This window comes from Danio rerio, chromosome 5, assembly GCF_049306965.1.
Source record: "Danio rerio strain Tuebingen ecotype United States chromosome 5, GRCz12tu, whole genome shotgun sequence".
NCBI lineage: Eukaryota > Metazoa > Chordata > Actinopteri > Cypriniformes > Danionidae > Danio > Danio rerio.
Window position 1 is genome coordinate 54,506,546 of NC_133180.1, and position 20,745 is coordinate 54,527,290.

General features: G+C 36.2%; 2 protein-coding genes across 7 annotated transcripts in view; one reads left to right on the top strand and one right to left on the bottom strand.

Annotated features, from left to right (window-relative positions):
* Positions 1-9,496, top strand: part of slf1 (SMC5-SMC6 complex localization factor 1) — a 65,600-nt gene extending 56,104 nt beyond the window's left edge. For 2 of the 3 annotated variants that reach the window (XR_012406341.1, XM_005165540.6), the window contains one exon: positions 8,706-9,496. Coding sequence is in view for 1 of the 3 variants with exons in the window: in XM_005165540.6 (XP_005165597.3) it covers positions 8,706-9,211 (506 nt within the window). In the remaining 2 variants the exon portion in view is untranslated. Of the gene's footprint in view, positions 1-408; positions 4,608-8,705 lie in introns of those variants that run through there. The other variant, XR_012406342.1, reaches the window with a different exon arrangement.
* Positions 9,497-18,802: 9,306 nt separating this feature from the next.
* Positions 18,803-20,745, bottom strand: part of mctp1a (multiple C2 domains, transmembrane 1a) — a 256,389-nt gene continuing 254,446 nt past the window's right edge. For all 4 annotated transcript variants that reach the window (XM_068221519.1, XM_073951401.1, XM_068221518.1 and 1 more), the window contains one exon: positions 18,803-19,047. In XM_068221519.1, coding sequence (XP_068077620.1) covers positions 18,976-19,047 — 72 coding nt within the window. In that variant the 3' untranslated portion in view covers positions 18,803-18,975. The remainder of the gene's footprint in view (positions 19,048-20,745) is intronic.

Here is a 20,745-nt window from a genome sequence, read left to right on the forward strand (position 1 = left end):
CTTTACTTTCAGAACCTGAGCATGCTTCTGTCATCGTAAATGCCACTGTTCAGTTTAACAGGAAGAGAAGGACTATCGCTCAGCGCAGTGGAGATTGCTTTAGTTATATCATTTTAGTCGTTTGGGATGCAGTTACACAAAGTCAAATATTATACGGAACAGATCCACAACTTTTGACACTCATACATTGTCATAAAAGTCATCATGCTGCACATATTGGTAGCTGTAGTGCAGCGAGGGATTTGCATCTTTAATAAACTATGAAAGTTCACGTTCATTGAAAAGTAAGAATGATTAATAAATCCATATCAAATAGTCCCAAAAAAAGTTTTAGCCTCAGGCATACACTACAAGCCTCAAAGCCCAACCAAACCGTGCTCTGGCATACCTCTTCCATCTGGGCCAGAGCCGGGCAACTGAACCACACCTGCCCGATTCCAAGCACTCACACTTGTCAAATTAACCGGGAAATGGTTCGGATAGCATAGTGTGAGTGCACCCTAAGATTCTAGTAGAAGTGTTTTGTCCAGTCGAACGCAGTGTGCATGTCAGTTGCATTGTCTAAGATTTACATATATGTAGTTTCATAATTGTAGTTTGATTGCCATATACAGTAGTTACAATCAACAAGGTCACATTTGTACTGTATTTGCTCAAATGCAATACAAGTGTTGCTTTGGAGAGGGGAAGCTTCATCATTTTTTAACAATCTGTCCCATGCTGATATAATATGAACCCCTCACTTCATTTAGTTTACCAAGCTGCCACAAATAGCAGGTTCATCTAAATATTGCTGTGAGCAACATACTGTATGTTTGGTTTAGTAGTCAATGAGTTAAAAAAAAAAAAATTGGGAATCACTGATCTAAACAGTGTTATTTCATGTACCAATGCAGAAGGAGAATTATTGACTACATCCAATGAAATACATTGAAATGTTAGAAAGTACTGGATTAATTCTCCTGTTATCCTAGAATTCTGTATACACCATTTGCCCCTTTGGGTCAAAAACAACCTGCCTCCACTAAAACCTTTCAAATGAAGCAGGTAAATTTACTTTCAATCCTGAAATCTGTTTTGCATAAAGGAACAACCTCATCTAAGCTTGCGGATTTAACTTTACCAGAAGGGCAACAGTAAAGGCTTATTTATACATTTACGTCAAGGGCACGCGTATGGTCCTGCGCAACGTTCACATGGTCACATAGTCATCACCGACAGAGACGCGTGCCTATTAAAAAATGTAACCACATCGCAACGACACGTAGCATAAGCTCTTGTGATTGGTTGGCTTGGTAGCGCTGATGAGTGTGGGTTGGACCGAGAGCCACACAAACCTGTTGGAGCGAATGTTTACAAGCATCGAGTCCTGTGAAGAAGCTCCAGATGGAAAGTTTTGTTTAGTGTTTACCTTATGATTAAAGTTGTTGCACGTCCCCTGGTTTCTACCTCAAAATGAGCAAGATTGAGCCACTTGTACAATTAAGGTAGCATTCAGAAAAAACAAAAACACCAGCGAAGAAACTCGACACAGAGGAACATACAAACGTTACTGCCAGTTAGCGTTTCGGAAGTGTTATTGCAGAGCAACAAAAACAGCAAGTAAAAATTCACGGCGACATGCAAGGCATGTGCCGTGGGTAACGCTAATCACTCAACGCAGAAGTATAAACCAGGCTTAAATGTGTACAGCCTTCCTGAAAATATAAAAATAGAATGTGATTTCTTTTTTACTTCTTATGTTTGGGTCATTTTATATAAAGACCATTTTCAGATTTTTTCCTGCTGTTAAAATGGTGCACGGTTAATATTTGACCCATAACTCAACAGGAGGGTTAATAATGCACATTATTTGCTAATAATTCAATGAGCCGTCATCAATTATTCCTTGAAATGGATTGAAATTCAAAAGACGTATAAGATTGCAGAGGCAAGGAGATTTTTCCGTGCCCCCGTCTTTGGCAAATCTGTAATATAAAGCAGCATTTTATTCCTTTTTTTCTTGCACTTGTGCACATAATGATCCTGCCTTTTGATAGTGGGATTTCATCTGAGTATCAACAGCGAGCGGAAAGCACGGCAAAGCTTTTAAGAGAGGTGCAGAGTTGTCTGAGCTTTAGCAGAACGGCTGCCACATTAGCAAAGGGGTTTAAGAGTCAAGTGTCATCAACAGCAGTTTGCCATAGAAATAGGGAGATCTAAATGCAAACAAAGAGTGCACTTGACACGGCTGCCGTTTGCTAAGCCAAGAGCGAGTGTGCATGGGCTTTACCTTCAGCCACACTAAAGCCACTTCAACTCCAGTCACAGACGATGAAAAAAGCCATTTAATACACACGGACATCAACAAATTCTGTGGAGAAGAATGAATGTATTGATGCTGAGAAAAAATATGTTGGCGTGAATAGTTCATATGGAAAGAAACGAGTTTGCTGAAGATTTTTGTGTATTCGTTCATTCTTTCTTTATATATGCCCTTTCGAAAGGCATCCATTTCAGCAGTGGCAGTGAATTATTGAACCCAGACTAACAGAAAGCATTGAAAAATATCTTGTTTAGGAGACATGTTTCATGTTATGCTTTAAAATCTCCTCGTAGGTATTATTGTACATTTATAATAGCATGAATGAGAATTCCTCTTGATTAGGCATGGTGGCGCCAGTGTGGCTCCCTCCAGTTTTGTTTTTATTTATGTTGTTTTATACATCATTTAAAAAAATACTTACTTTTTTGGTTTACAATCGCCAAACACTTATTAATACTAGATATGTCATGGAAAATAGGGCAATCAAAAGCTGGGGTGAACAAAAAACTATACCTCCTTTTCTATTTTCACCGCAATTACCTGCTTTCATTCGCCAAACTCTGTGGTCCTGTGGGAAAAGGAAGCGGTAGAGGCATCAGAGAAATCATCGTGTCCTGTTGGTTAAACTGAAGTCATGTTTTGCAAATTTTCCAGACGCGGATGTTCGTGGACTAATGGCTGAGTACCATATGAACAGTTGATTTGTTTGTCAATGCATGTTGGATCCTGCATATACCTGTTTGGTACCAGTTATTAACTCTGATGAATAACTCCAGTTTTATCGTCTCCTCTTTCCCCGTCTTCGTAAAGGTAGAGTAAATGCCTGTTGCCTTCGGATACTGAACCAGCAACTGTCAATGCCTAAAAATTCTGGACCAGTCAGAATATCCCTTGTAAATGCTAGATTGCTAGCTAACAAGACTTTTATTCTGAATGACTTTTTTTTTTTTTTTTTACCACAAACAATCTGGATTTCCTCCATGTGACTAAAACCTGGATGTTTGTTGGTGGTCATTTTCAGAAGTTTTACCGCTAGACTGTACATTTTTTAATTCTTTGAGGTCTACTGGACATGGTGGTGGAGTTGCAACAATTTTTAAATTTTTATTCAGTTGTCGTCATACACCTATTCAAGTTTTAAACTCTGTGTTTTAAGTTGAGCTGTATTGATCCTGTGCATTGTGCACTGGTATATCGCCCTCCAAAATATAACAAAAACTTTATAAAGAATGTTTTTGACTTTTTGGCTGAGGTTTTGCCAAAACATGATAGGCTATTAATTGTTTGTGGATTTTAATATACGTTTGCTGTCCCTCTAAACCTATGGTTCAAGATTTTTTAACTTTAGTTTAATTTAGTAGTTTGTAGCCAACCCTACACACGAGCATGGGCAAATAATAGGATAACCATGAATCAGTGTTGTACCAGAGTGCATTTTAGTCGGTGCATGCTCTTGCTTAAGGTGTTTTGTTATATGTATTCGATTGTTTTTGAAAGATATGGTGAAAATACTTGATTTTACTAAACAAAACTTTTAAATTTAAACCAATGTGGATCCTTTTTACCATTACAAGATGTTATTTTGACTATAATGTGAGTTTGTTAATTTTGTAGGCATAAGTTATTTGTGATGTTAGCCTGTGGCTCATTATTAGACTAATGGTGCTTGGAAAATATTTCTTTCTCCTCCTCCTCCTCACAGAGCTCAGTTGTTTATTTGTCCAGCTTTATGTGATAAAATCCTGGTTTGAATTACTCAGAGTGACTGACTGTGTGTTTAATAAACTAAAACAATTGAGCTGATTGGATTTTCACTTTGAACAATAACGATGACTCAGTTTGGTGTTGACTTTACCCGCTGCTAAATGTGCTGATTTGACGTAAATCGCCTAAACATTGTACATTCGCCAAAAGGTAGTGTTCAATACTAGCCCTGAAAAAGAACAGATTAAACCAGTCTTAGATATTTGTGTTTTGTTAGATTTAGTTTTTTAAAATACAATATTGGTTTTTTAGTTTGTTTGTTTTTTACCTTTAACCTTTTTGGGGCACCTAAGATGTTTTTACATGTCTGATGTTTGTGCTTATTACGTAATATTGGCCAACATGATTTTTTTTTTTTTTGTATTTAGCACAAACTTTGCTACAGTAATATGTGAGAAATATTCATGTACATGCATGTGTTTTTTAGAAAAAAAAAATTATATTAGTAGGTTTTGGAGAAAAAAGTAGCTGAAATAATTGTTAATGAAAAAGTCATAGTTTTCGTGATGAAAAAGTTTCTACCGCCAAAAACTAGACGAAAACAAAAAAAAAAATTAAATGATGATGGTGACAACTATAATAAAAATATACTGACATTTTCATTGTCTAATAAAAATGAGACAAGAATGTGATTTTGGGATGTTTTAAATAAACATCCAATCAGAATTTATCTTATTGTGTGATACATGATGCACACACATGCGATTACATCATCAGCCATCGTCTGTGCCAATCGTCATGACAACAGCCATTTACAGTGTAACTGTACCACAAAACAAAAATTGCTTCATTCAGGACATCATTCAGCGATGTGATTATATCTTGAAGTGCACATTATTTTTTACATACATCTTCGCTTTAGAATTCCTCTATGGGAGTAAACACAGCCATGGGACTGAGTGCACATTTTACAAGATAACACATTATCATTCGCCATTCATATGTCATTACAGTTTGTGGTCTTCAATGGTGAAGCTATATTCCATATTTTAACTAGACTGTTTATTTTTTAGTTAGAATATTTTGTATAAATGAATGTGTACTATATTTAATTAAATTACACTTAAATTAAACCCAAAATATTTTAGTCGACTAAAACTTTATAAAATTGTGTCAACTATAACTAGACTAAAATTAAAATGATTTAGAAGATGATTCCCAGAGATGGGTTGCGGCTGGAAGGGCATCCGCTGCGTAAAAACGTGCTGGATAAGTTGGCGGTTCATTCCGCTGTGTTCTGCTGTCCCCGGGATTAATAAAGGAACTAAGCCGAAAAGAAAATAAATGAATGAATGATTTAGAAGGTAAAAATATTACTAAAACTAAATTGAGTTTTTGCCAAAAAACATCAAAATGTGCTGTAAAAATGGACACTGCAACCACACTGAATGGGCCTGAATAAGACTTTTGAGTAACTATTCTTTTAGGATAAAATCTTTTTTTCACAAATATGTGAAAAATATTCTATTCTCTTATTCAAAGAAAACATTACAATGATTTACATTTTGTAAAGTCTGTTTTGGGTCAGCATACTGTATGCATGGGAGTGACAGTGGTCATTATTAATTCACACCTGGAGAGACACAAAGACACTCAGAGGGTTATCATCTAGTTTAGCACTCTAGAGCTGATGTTTAGCTATTGTACTAAACTCCCCTAAAACTACCAAAGAAGACAAGTTTGACGTCATTAGAAAATCATCTAAGCAAGCATCGTAATAACAATCTTCATCTTCAATTCGAATTTCCAACAGTGTTAAATGTGCGTGTGGTAAATTACATTCCAATAAAAATAAAACATGGCTTTATTATAACAAATGAGTACTAACCATGTTTTTAACTATGTATTTAGTATTAATTAGCATTTGTATAATCACAGTTTTACTACAAAAACCATGGTGTGTTTTGCAAAACCATGTTGAATTGGTGGTTTTGCTTCTTGCTTTTGATGGTTTTAATACTAAACTACTTGTTTATTTATTTATTTATTTTATTACTAAATCATATTTTTTTAAGGTGTATGCTAACAACTGTGCTAAGTTTTATTAAAGCAAATTGTTCCAAAAATTCTAAATCATGGTAGAAACATGTTAGTAATATTAATTCAAGTTCTGTTTTTTTTTTTTTTTTTAAATGTTCCATAAGAAAATTTCATGTGTTCCTCGTGTGATTTCAAGGAATTGTTCACCCAAAACTGAAAATTCTGTCATAATTGATTCACCCTTTACTTCTTACAAACCTGTTTGATTTCCTTTTTCTGCTGTGTATTTAATTAAATTCATGTTTTTTCTATAGCACTTTTCCAATGTAGATTGTGTCAAAGCAGCTTAACATAGAAGTTTTATTAAATTGAAACTGTCAGTCTAGTTTTCAGAGTTGTTCAGTTTGGTTCAGTTCAGTGTGGTTTCTATTTCACTGCTGAAAGTCCAAACACTAAAAAGCAAATCCATCAATGTGCAGCTCCACAAGTACCAAACCAAGCAAGACAGTGGCATGGAGCAAAACTTCACCAATTGATGAAAGTGAAGGAAAAAAATCTTGAGAAAAACCAGCTCAGTTATGAGCTCTGTATAACAAAAATTAAGATGTTTTGACTTCTATAGATTAGATCCATAGACATAGAACCTCTTGAGTATGAGTAAATAGTGAGTAAATAAAATATTTGGAATGAAGTATACCTTTAACATGATTAACAGCTTTAGCCAATTAGGGCTGCACGACATTGAAAAAAAAACTGACTTAATTGCAATATTTTCTTCATGAAATATGAATAGAATTTTACAATATGACCAAAAACTTTTGAAATGTTTTATATTGATTGTGATGCATTTGTAGGCCAGTGAATCTGCATAAAATATAATAAACATATTAAAAGAATAAAGATATAAAAAATATAAAGTATAATTAAATAAACAGTGCTTCATGGGTTTCTGGAGAGTCTAACAATCAAATGTAAAATAACACAGAAACCTTTCATCAAAGTTGTCTTAAAACTATTCAACAACATCCATTCTTGTCTCAGGACAATTTTGAAAAACTTTTGTGATTCACTTTAAATGTTGACTACTATGGTCTTCTTATAGAAATAATTAAATGCATGTATTCTTTGTTAAAGCTACACATTTTATCATTTCCAGTGCCCAAATAGTTTAAATTAGCTTGAAATCTTACAGTTACATGCAGTCGTGCCCCCAGAAAACTTTCCTAGGGGTGGCCAGAAGAGGCCTCACCAAATATTGGGGTTGCACACTCAAAAAAATGTATGAATTCAGTGTAATGTTATGTTTTTGTTTTTGGTAAATTAAATAATGTGGTTTTAATTTCATTAATTAATCTTGAAATATTACAATTAATTCCTAAAAAATCTATAAATACACTAAAATAAAAAAAGAATATTTAGTTTAAAAAACTTTTCATGTATATATAAAAATGTCTCAGTTATTTTTCACTTATTTTTATTGCACAGCACGCCATGTCTAAAATTAGTAAAGAATAATTAATAAAACAAATGAATAAAAGGCATTACTATATACATACACTCACCATACAGACTCTAATCATACAATTTATCTTTATTCATTTTTAAGCCACAATAAAATTAATACAGCTTCTTTTATTAATGTACCTTAAGTTAAATATTACATTGTCATTGCTGTCTATTGAAGGTGTGTGTGTGAGCTGTTAATGGCGATCTGGGAGGGGAGGGGCAGTGAATCAACTACATCAGTGGCACCAATCAATCCACAATAATTTAGCGGCTGCTATTTATTTAATAAAATATTGTGAATTTACACAAGTACATTTAAATTTTACAGCATCTATCTACAGCAAAATCATATTGGGGTGGCCAAAGGAGTGGCCAGAGTCTACACAGGGGCTCCACACCTCTTGGGGGCGCCCCTGGTAGTATTGCAGAATCAGACATTGTGATATCGATGCTTAATCGATTGCATTTGCATGTTTAAACGAATGGTCAAACACATGCGGTGTAGGTAAATTGGAGAAACTAAATTGCCCTGGGTGAATGAATATGTGTGCAAAACACATGCCAGGGTAGTTGAAGGTTCATTCCGCTGTGGCGACTTCTGATAAATCATTGACTTAGATCAGGGGTGTCAAACTCAATTCCTGGAGGGCCAAAGCCCTGCACAGTTTAGTTCCAACCCTGCTCCAACACACCTACCTGTAGGTTTCAAACAAGCCTGAAGGACTCAATTAGTTTGATCAGTTGTATTTAATTAGGGTTGGAACTAAACTGTGCAGAGCTGCGGCCCTTTTGGAACTGAGTTTGACACCTGTGACTTAGATGAAGGAAAGTAAGAGTGTAAACTAAATCAGTGTTTCTCAACCATATTCCTGGAAGACCACTAACACTGCATCTTTTAGATGTCTCATTTATCTGTGACACCCGTTACAGCTCTGTCAGTCTCTGCTAATGAGCTGATGATCTGAATCAAATGTGTTTGGTTAAGGAGACATGGAATATGTGCAGAGCTGGTGATATTCCAGGAATATGGTTGAGAAACATTGGTTATAGTAACATTTCAAATTAAAACCTCCAAGATTCTCAATCACATTCCAAGCCAATGTTATGCTGTCAAACATGACCTTTCTAATAGTTTCTCTTTTCTGTCCAGGCTCACCTTTACTGAAGTTACGTAACAATGACGGTCTCACCCCTCTGGACCTGGTCCCTGTAGGGGCTCTCCGTGAGGAGCTCCTCCACTGTGCAGAAGAACGGGACAAATTTCTGGAGTCTTCCTGCCTGGAGGTGCGGGATCTCCCTTTGATCGAGTGCTGCTCATGGGTGCTCGCCTGCTTGTTCCTCACCTACACTCATGAGCAGTACATATCTACTTACAAAACCCCCCTCACGCCTCTGGACTTGAGTCCGGATGTGTGCCGCTTGCTTATCCATCTGCGTCCCGGTGCACTGGCCTCCACCTGGGGGGATTCACGTGCGGTGACCCTGGCCGAGGACTTGAGAACTATGTTAAGTTTGGAGCAATACATGTCCAAGGTGAGCCCTGCTCTGAGACGCTGTCAGGGGGATCAGACCAGCCTGTTTGTGCAGCTGCTGGAAGACCTGCAGGCAGAGGGAGCGGCACTGATCGCCGGACAGTCTGATTCTGATTCCTTCTAGAAGATTCTCTGCAGAGCATCAAGAAGAAATTGGCCTACTGTTAATCTGGGTTATACTGTGTAACACTTAAGTTTTTGTTGTTGCTGACTGGTTGTTAACATTTAAAGTGGAAATAATTATGTATGTTTTTTGTATTTAAAAAAAGATGTATATTTTTTGTTACATAATTATGCAATTGTATATTTTTATAAACCGTTATTCTCTTGCAGTTGTTCTGATGATTTTTCATATTTGGAATTCAAATAAAAATTAAGTAAAATAAAAATAAAGCTCATTTGTAATAAAGTTGAACTATTGTAGTGATATTTCGAGTCAATCTTTAGACATTCTATCAAGAAATTTGATAGAGTGATGTATTCGGACATAAGTTTCATCAGTTGTTTGATTGGTTGGTTGGGTGGTTGATTTGTTTATTGTTTGGTTAGGTGATTTGATTGAGTGATTTGATTGATTTTTTTTTTCAACCTTTTTAACACTCAAATGAGGGGCTCTATTTTAACTATCTAGGCGCAAAGTCTAAAGCGCAAAAGCAAGGGAATGTCCGAATCCACTTTTGCTATTTTAAGGAGAGAAAATTAAGGTTTGTTAAGTGGTTTGTCATTAAATTAGTCAGAGTCTCATCTCACATTCCCTTTCACAGTCAGTTGCGTTGCACCATGGCGCATTTGCTTATTACATGGCGGACTTTGTAAGTGGAAAAACTGAACGCTTCACTAGCGAGAAAACAGTTAAACAGACCATCTGCAGCACGAGAATAAAGAATAAGCCTCCTTTATTCAGCCTCTTTACTTTTACTTCTTTACTTTTGTGGAAAAGGAAATGGTGTTGTACGCACTCCACTGGACATCCATTAGCCTACATATTTTTGTTTGTTAAGTGCAAAGATTTGTTTCAAAACTATTTCTAAATTCAGTTCTAAAAAGTGTGGTCACGTGATAACAAATAAGGATATGGTAAATAGATTTAATAATTTGTAAAAACTGGCTCCCATTGGCGTGATTCAGTAGGCACCTCAAGGCCTTGTTGCATTTTACAACTTGATCAGTTTATCCAGAAATTCTACATCCACTGGTCCTCTGTCAAATTACATACTCTAACTACCCAGAAACCAAACATCTGGCTGCTATTAAGTACTGTGTTATGAATTTGTTGCTTTCTTAATTCAATCAAATTAGTTTTAATAAAAGTCATTTCAGTGTATTCTGGGTTCACACCAAACGTACATACTTAATTCCATGTTTGGTGTGAGCCCAGCATAAATTAAAATAACTTTCATTAAAAATAATTTGATTAAACTTAAAATACCACACCAAAGATATATATCTGGCGTAAACACAGAATTACATCAGCTATAAATTGCATCAAATGACCTAGTATAACTTACTAAGTAATTTTTTTAACTTTAAAAAATTAAGTTGAAATCTGGTCAACTTTCTAAAAATAAGTAATAGTAACGTAAGTTGTTGTGATCATATATTTTCTTAGTGTATAAGGAAAGAATTTACCTCGTTAAATGACACACTATAAGTTTTGTTGTCCTGTGGTGTGACCTCCCTTCCCCCTATTTATTAAAAATGTCCAACAAGTCTTAAAAACAAGATATTATTATAATATAAATATAATATACAAATATATATTATTCATATTGTCAGGCACGGATTGGCTAATCCGGAGGACCGGGAGAATTCCCGGTGGGCCGGTCCATTTTTTGGCTGCAAGGGCCGGTGTCCCTAGCTACAGAATCTGTTGCTCTCAGCAGTCACACTTTTTAAATTAATTTATTTATTTACTTGACCACAGTCTTCTTATTCATTATTTTACCGCAGCTCTGCTCTTTTTATATATAACCAGCCTGCAGGTCAATGACGATATTACTCAGATGAGTCTTATTAAACAACTGTTGTGGTCCAGTGGTTAGCACCCTGGATTACGATGCTGCTGACATGGGTTTGATCCTTGTCTGAGTATGTTATATATTTTTTTTCATTTTTATTGTTAAGACATATACTGTTAGGGTTGTTGAACATTTAAAGTTCTAAAGCAGCTGTTTTCTCAAAAAAAGACGTGATAGTGTAATTAGAAACTGAATTGGAAATGACCTTATTTTAATATAGTCAGTCGTGAACTGACGTATGCCAGTCTGAGGCTTGAAACTCCAGGGCTGAAAAAGAGTCCCACTCCGGCCCTGCATATTGTTCATACTATCATAAAATATAAATATGAAGATACTATAACACTACATAAAGATAATTGTCCAACAAGGAGGATAAATTGCTCTCATGTTTTTAAGAGTTATTAAGGGGCATATACAAGGTACATTTCTGTAAAATGTGAAAGAAAAACTAGTGAAGGTATAAAAATATATATAATTTAAGGTTATATATATATATATATATATATATATATATATATATATATATATATATATATATATATATATATATGATATCATTATTATTATTATTATTATGTTTATTTTTTTTTACTCTAAAAGAGCATAGCAACTGACATGCATTTTAGTAATAACCAAGAATCACAATTTCAGCAAAAAAAAAAAGCATCTTTTATGTTTAACTAAAGAAAACAAGCCCTAACGAACAAACTGTAGTTGAATCTTTGTAAGACATCTCGCAGTCCTCTGATCCCAGATGATGGAGGAAACTCATATGTGTGCCATGTGGTGTTAATAATCAATCCCTTCTAAATGACCGATTCCAGTACAAAAGCAAGAAATCTACCCGAGACCTCCATGAAGAATGAGGCGCTTCCTGATCGTGCACTTTTCAACTACAATCCGAGCCGGAGGTGACTAGGGATCATCATGGCCAGGTTTGAGATTAGAACCCAATAGCTTCGGATGGTCTGAGTCTGACAGGCCAAGAGCGATGGAGGATGCCGAGGTTAATAAATAACAAGCTCAAGTGTTCTTGCTTTGAGCACGGCTATGATTATTAGCGTCTGGCAGCGCGGCCGTTTGTACTGGATCACGCCGTGTGATGCTACGGTGTCATATTGAAAAACAGCAGGGATCAGACAGCGAAGAAACAGCCAGACTAACAAATGATTGGGGGGCACAGAGGCTGAGAGCACAGGGGAGCCCCTTTGACCCCTGTGGAGGAACACACAGTCTGAGAGTGTGTGTGAAGAGCGCCTACATTGTGAGCTGTTCGCCAAGGAAACTTGGCTCTTGTTGAAAGCCTTGAAATATAACAGCACTCTGCTGAAGACGGAAGAAATGAATGAACTCTTGTGTGGGAAAGATGAACAGCTTGTACACACCTGTGTGTTTGTCTACAAAAGACCCACCACTAACATCCATAGGGGAGAGACCTTGTGCGTTCAGTATGCAAACACTTCTCTTTTTAAAGTACTCTTGTATTCATTGGTATGCAAGTTAAGATGGCAAGCTTAAAAGGTTAGTTCATTTAATATTAATAATAATACTTCTGTTGTAAATGGACTGACTCATGTCGTTTTAATCCCCTGAGACTTTTGATCATCTTCAGGACACAAGTTAAGATATTTTAGATCAGGGGTTTCCAGACTTGGTCCTGGAGGGCCGGTGTCCTGGAGATTTTAGCTTCAGCAATACCTGCAATAAATCTTCTAGAAGGCCTAGTAAGAGCTAGCTATCCTAGGTGTGTCTGATTGGGGTTGGAACTATTGAAGGAACTCCGGCCCTCCAGGACCGAGTTTGAACACCCCTGTTTTAGATCATAGGTCTCAAACTGGATTCCTGGAGAGCTGCAGCTCTGCAGAGTTTTGCTCCGACCCAAACCAAACACAGTTGAGCCAACTGTTGACCAAGGTATGCAAGATTGTTACAGACTATTAGGCAGGTGTGAGTTAAAGGTGGTCGAAGCTAAAGTATGTAGAGCTGTGGAGTTGAGTTTAAGAACACTGTATGAAATCTGAGAGCTCCCTCATCCTTCATATACAGCAATGGTCCTGGGCAGTTGTCCTCAACCACCGGGCTGGATCAATTGGTACCAGGCCTAACAAGAAATCATTAATTATTTCGGTTTTATGTATTATCAGAGTCTGAACGATCTTTTATTTTGAAAAGTCTTTTATTTTGAAAAATGACTAAAAGCTTGGTAAAATTTTGGTCACTTGAGGGGCCAGATTTAACCCACAAGCAGCAAAATCAGTAAAAAAAAAACAGACGTCTTTGTAAAGTTTCTTTGCTAGGAAAGGCCCAGTGAAGGACCCATGAACTGCAAAGGAATTTGTCAACAATACAGGTGAATCCACCATGGCTGTGCAAGAAGATCAACTGATAGAGAATACAAATGATGACAGCCTTTAAGGGGCTGTTTGGATATTGTGTCTTTTCTGGGGTTCCCACAAGTTTATTGTTTCTAGAGGTGCTTGGCTTGCTTCCAGACCAAACAGTTGAATGTATCCTGCCGTCACATTACAGGAATTGACCGATCAGTTTCAGCTTGTATGGAATGTACACATTTTGGTAAGACTAATGATCTCAGACACAACAAAACACACAAACACTGCAGTTCTTTGTAATTTTTTTCACAAATAAAAGTTGTATCAGAGTGACAGCAATGTTTTGTCAGCGTGTCTTCTTCTTACTCTTCTTGCGTGCATGTGTGTGTGTGTGTGTGTGTAGTTTAAAAACTTACTTTCTAAGTTATTGTAAATTTTCTAGATTTACCAATAACAGGTGCATGCTTTCAGTAAAATGTTCAATCATATTTTATTTATAAACAGCTGGTTTGTCTTTAAAATGATGCAGTATATATATATATATATATATATATATATATATATATATATATATATATATATATATATATATATATATATATATATATATATGTATATATGTGTGTGTGTGTGTGTGTGTATGTGTGTGTGTGTGTATGTGTGTGTGTGTGTGTGTGTGTGTGTGTGTGTGTGTGTGTGTGTGTGCGCCTCTCCTCCTCCAGACCCTGATTTTTAAAGCAAAGGCAAAGTTTTCTTTCATCAGAGAACATAAATTTGGAGCACTCACCAGCAGTCCAGTCTTTAGCCCAGACAAGATGCTTCTGACGCTGTCTGTTGTTCAAGAGAGGCTTGACAAGGAATGCGACAGCTGAAACACGTCTTGCATACATGTGTGTAGTAGTTCTTGAAGCACTGACTCCAGCTGCAGTCCACTCTTTGTGAACCTTCCCCACATTTTTGAATGGGTTTTGTCATTGGTTATCGCTATTGCTTGTAAACTTTTTTTTTTTCTACATGAGAGCTCTGTGAACAACCAGCCTCTTTTGCAATGAGCTTTGTGTCTTGCCCTCCTTTTGCAAGGTGTCAATGGTAGTCTTTTGGACAACTGTCTAATCAGCTGTCATCCCCATGATACAGAACTAAGCTGAGAAACCATTTAAAGGCCTTTGCAGGCATTTAAAGGTGTTTTGAGTTTATTAGCTGATTATTTCACTATATTCTAATTTTGTGAGGTACTGAATTTTGGTTTTCATTAGTTGTCATCAAAATGAAAAGAAATAAACACTTGAAATATATAAGCCTGTGTGGAATGAATGCATACATTATAGAAGTTTTACTTCTTAAATAAATGAATTAGTCAACTTGTCAAAGACCATATTATTGGAGTTACTGTTGATCTACAGAAATAATAACAAAACCAACACTAACTTTAAAATTCTAATATTTCAATGTAATATTTCAAATATGTAATATATAATATATTAAATATAAATAATACTACTAATATTATTAATCATAAATAATACTACAATTTTAACAACCTTGTTTACATGCTTTAAGAATTGATTTTTATTGATGAAAGCAAGCAATAATATAAAAAAAATTAAACAAAACATCTTCAAAAGCAATAGACATAAATGATTCGAGTTATTCATAGTCTATCACTTAGTTGAAACTGTCACAATTCTGCCAACTGTGTTTCAGGCAGTCACAGTGAGCAGTATGACATCACAGGCAACAGGTTTTTTTTTAAATGACACACAAACATATCACACACATTACAATTTCATCAACATCTGACCACATATATTCTTTGTTTTTATATTTTTCTTTTTTTTTACAATAAGATTATTTACAAAAAAAGGTAAGGTTTGTCTCAAATAAATAGTTTAAAAATCTAGTATAAACGAAAGTGCCTTTAATTCTTTCCAATGAATGGACGTTACATTCTACATAGTTATCTCTCATATATAGATATCTATATTATTTACACACACACAAAAAAATCCACTTTGGTTTCCTTGCAAACACAGCATGTGCACTTTTACAAAAAAAAAAAAAAAAACTTTTGGGATGCAAAAACCATTCGATAAACAAACCCACGGAACAACTTAAAAATCAACACACAGTACACAGAAACACATTCAGGCTTAGAAAACTATCCTTTCTGCTGTTCAATTTTTTTTTGGTAAATATATAACGCTGAATTGCCATCCGTGTCCTGCTCAGCGGGGATTGTGTTGTCTTTGTAATGGAATTCCCTCCACCAAATCAATGCTTTTTCCATATGACAGATGCGATATGGCAAATGAGAAGTCTGTAGGGAGTGAAGGGACAAACTTTTCTGATGTATCCTGCGCTGTGATCTTTCATCGCTCCTTACTCCAAAGTTCCTCAAAAGCACCTCATCCGTGACCTCAGAAACATGAAGGAAAGGAAATGACAGGAGGAGCTCCTAAAAAGCAACCCGCGTCCTCCTTTTTCCTCCACGGCGGCGTCAGTCGACCTCTGCCCTACAGTGCCCCCATGAGACCCTAAAAGAGCCTGTCACATGCTATCGACTTCTTGTCAAGCAGGAAATCCACAGCAATGAAAACACGCACAAAAATTCGCCCTTCAAGACTGGGATTTCTCGAAAGATTTGGCTCCTGTAAAACAGGTGGCTTTGGGAGTTAAAGATCAAAATTTTCAGCGGGTGCAGAAGGTCGAGTGGACGGTTGGGAAACTCTACAGCGGAAGTTGCTTTCCAAACAAAATGGTGCTCGAAGACCCAAACAGACAACTTTATTAGCTAGATGGCACTATGTGGCATTATGGGAGAGAAGGATGACGTAAGCATGGCAGATTTTGTAGAGATTGACGATATATTGTTGGCTATATAGTGATATCGGCAGAATAAGCGCAAAGGGTTGATTTGTTTTCAAAAAACAAGCAAATAGTTAGAGATGGATGATATATCGGTGACTATATATCGATATCGGCCAATAAATACTGTTTTTAATGTTATTGTTATCAGTCCGATAACAAAATTAGATGGTATCTCGAAGGATGACGTAAGCACAAAATATTGATTTGTTTTCAGAAAAAATTTAAAAATGAAGTGAGTTTTCCTTAAAACGTGCAAAATAATTAGAGATGGGCGATATATTGGTTGCTATATATCGATATCGGCCAATAAATGCTGTTTTTAATGTTAGCCCTATCAGTCCGACAACAAAATTAGACTGATATCTTGAAGTATGACGTAAGCACAAAATGTTGATTTGTTTTCAGAAATAATGTAAAAATTAAGTGAGTTTTCTTTAAAACAAGCAAAATAAATAGAGATGGACGATATATTAGTGCCTATATAGCGATATTGGCCGAAAATGCTGTTATTATTGTTATAATTATCAGTCTTATAACAAAATTAAACTGATATCTGGAAGAATAACGTAAGCACAAAACATTGATTTGTTTTTCAGAAATAATGTAAAAATTAAGTGAGTTTTCCTTAAAACAAGCAAAATAATTAGATATGGATGATATATTGTTGACTATATATCAATATCAGCTAATAAATGCTGCTTTTAATGTTATCGTTATGAGTCTGATAACAAAATTAGACATATCCTGAAGGATGACATAAGCAAAAATATTGATTTGTTTTCAGAAATAATGTAAAAAATTAAGTGAGTTTTCTTTAAAACAAGCAGAATAATTAGAGATGGACGATATATTGGTGGCTATATATTGATATTGGCTGATAAATGCTATTCTTAATGTTATCGTTATCAGTCCGATAACAAAATTAGACTGATATCTCGAAGGATGATGTAAGCACAAAATATTGATTTTTTTATTTTTTTTTTCAGAAATAATGTAAAAACAAAGTGAGTTTTCCTTAAAACAAGCAAAAATAATTTGATATTGACAATTTAACGGGCAATAAATGTTTCTAATGTTATCGTTATCAGTCTGATAACAAAATTAAGCTGATATCTTAAAGGATGATGTAGGCAAAAAAAAAACGTACTTTCTTACGTTTTTGTCTTGTTTGTAGCCCAAATATCAAAACAAAGTATTGAACCAAGTAAAAATATATATATTGATCTATTTTCAGAAATAATGTTAAAATTAAGTGACTGTTCTCTTAAAAATAAAAATAAAAATAGAGATGGACAATATATTGGCTGATAAATGCTGTTTTAATATTACCGTTATCAGTTTGATAACAAAATTAGGCTGATATCTCAAAGGATGATGTAAGCATGACAAAAAACTATATTTTCTTGCTTAAAGTTTTTGTCTAGTCTGTAGCCCAAATATCAAATCAAATATTTAATCATTGAAATTTTAGACAATTAAAAAAAATCATTTGTTGCAACGTGTTAGCTACTTTTGTACTTTGTCTTATTACTTACTCCCCGGGCCGTTTATGTGGAAGTTAATAATTAGCCCCACCATGTTGATGTTTTGTAACATCGAATTTTTATGAGGTGTGTCATTAGCTCAACCCCCAACCTGTAGGACCAGGACATACACTACAGACAATTTAGCTTACCCATTTCACCTATAGAGCATGTCTTTATACTTATGGAAAAAAAAAAAACGTAATTGTAATGCACTACTTTCAAAAGTAACTTTCCCCAACACTATGTTTATTTATTGACTTACATCGGCAATCAACCAGGTAATCGTATCGGTCACAAAATACTATATCGGTGTATCCCAAAGAATAATCTGCCAATGAGATAAGTAAAATAATAGTGTTTTTGGTTTGAAATAAAATTATTTTACATAACCGATTACTTGACATGTTTTAATTTTTTTTGTTTATATTTGGACTACAAACAAGATTAAAAACTCTTAGTAAGAAAAGCAATGACGAGATGCGCTTAAATGATATTGACTCTGCCATGGCTACTATTGGTTGGAGAAGGCCTACAAGAAACAATCCCAGCATGCATCATTCATACTATTAAAAGAACAACAAAACGACGCAAAGATATCACAAGCCTTGCCGGCACAGTCATTTCTACGAGCACTTTAGTTCCAGCCATAAATCGGAGCGTAAAGGGCTCAGCTGTCGACTCTGATAACTGCCGTGGATAGCTTTAGATATGGCAGTTACTGCGCCGAGCAAATTATAGGGTGCAAACTGCAGCTTAACCAGCGTGGTTTTGCTTTCTGTAGAGGCGAGGTGTGTCGGCACAGGTGGGCGTATTATCAGCTGATCCTGCTATTTGTGGTAAGAGCGGCTCCTGTTGCTGCCATGGAAGGACACCTTGGCTTTTAGAGCTGTCTGGCTAGTGGCAAGGGCTGACAAATAACCCAGACTGTTTGACTCTAAAAGGGGTCAAGAGCTTTTGCCGCTCTCCTCGGCACAAAAATAAACCCAAAAACGGACGGATGGTAATTAACAATGGTCCCATTTTCCCGTTTTGACCAAACCTTTTAACTCTTCCTGCCATGGAGAGAGGAGAAGAGAGAGGGAGAAGGACAGAAAGAGTCAGTCCTCTTCTTCTCCTTGGCCCTAGGAGAGTGTCAGAGGAGGACAACTATCCTGGGTTATTTTTCTTTCTTTTGTTTGGGCTGTGACAGGGGTCCACTTTCAGCTCTCGGTACTGCATCTGTTGAAATACACAAGCAAACATTGGTGGTCAGGTTGGCGGGAGTTTGGGGCTTTCAAAAACAGTAGTACAAGTTTATAAAATTGAAAAGATGTGAACATGGAGACGTCATGCTCTTGCATTTAGTATTAACAGGTTACAGATATGTAATTGAAAACAATGGTGTACTACAGGACTGGAGAAGTATTCTGTATGTACACAAACTTTGTGCTTCGTTACTAAGTGGCATTGCCAACTACTACTGAAGGAGATGGAACAACAAACACTAACAATCTCCATTCACTATCACCCAGAGTTCTGACTGTGAAAACAGGAAATCCTCATAATCTCTGTCTGTCAGTCTACCACAAACAAACATGACTGTGGTTGTTAGTTATGTCTTCTGTCTGCAATTTGGTTACAGCCCACATGACAATCTACAGCACATACTGTCAGAGTTCCTCCAATATGATGGGATTTCTTATCATAAACTGAAGCAGAACAGAGATCTTAACACACTTTATATTACAAAAAAAAAAAAAAAAAACACTCATGTAATCTGGAGGACTATCAAGATAATCAGGACTTGACCAAGGATTGTCAGAAAGTGAGAATTGTCTTTAGTGAATGATCAAGCTGGGGCTAAACGGTGGCTCAGTGGTTAGCACTGCTGCCTCACAGCAAGTAGGTTGCTGGTTCAGATCCCGGCTGGATCAGTTGGCATTTCTGTGTGAAATTTGCATGTTCTCCCCATGTTGGCACAGGTTTTCTCCGGGTGCTCCAAAGACATGCGCTATAGGTGAATTGGGTAAACTAAATTGGCCGTAGTGTATGTTCATGAATGAGTGTGTGTGGATGTTTTTCCCAGTACAGGGTTGCAGCTGGAAGGGCATTCGCTGTGTAAAACATATGCTGGATAAGCTAGCAGTTCATTCTGCAGTGGCAACCTCTTATGAATAAAGGGACTAAGTCGAAACCGGGGCTTGACCGGGAGTGGGGCGAAATGAGAAAAATCAGGTTGTCAGTTCACCTTTTTAATGCTTATTTGTGTTCACTACAAACTTCTTGGTAACTTACTTAAAACCTGAAAGTCCTTCAACCTAAGTCCTAAAAACTGGTGTGCACAGTGTGTATGGAGCCAAACATAACAATTCGTTTTTATTTAATTATTTGACCATAGCCTCACTCTTTTTATCCATTATTTTGCCACAGCTCCGCTCTTCTTATTTATTGTCTCGCAGCCTCATGAGCAGAATGTAGCCTGCAGAATGATGAAATATCATTCCGGTAATGTAAGCACAGCAGTATCATTGTGCTCTAGCGGTCAGCGCTTTGCGTTATCAAGCCGCCGACCCGTGTTCGATCCTCACCAGAGATTAACTTTTTTTTTTTTTCATTTTTATTAAGACATATAAAACTGTAAGGTTGTTGAACATTTGAAGTTCTAAAGCAGCTGTTTTCTTTAAAAAGACGTAATAGTGTAATTAGAAACTGAATTGGAAATGACCTTATTTTAATATAGTCAGTCGTGAACTGAGGTGGGCCGGTCAAAGGCTTGAAACTCCAGGGGTGAAAAGGAGTCCCACTCCGGCCCTGATTATATCCAATGAATGACCCACAGCACTTGCCTTGGGGATAGTCATGCATTTATACTTCTGCATGCTGTTTGTGTTGCTCTACAATAACACTCCTAGAGCATTAGCTCGGCAGTAGATTCCT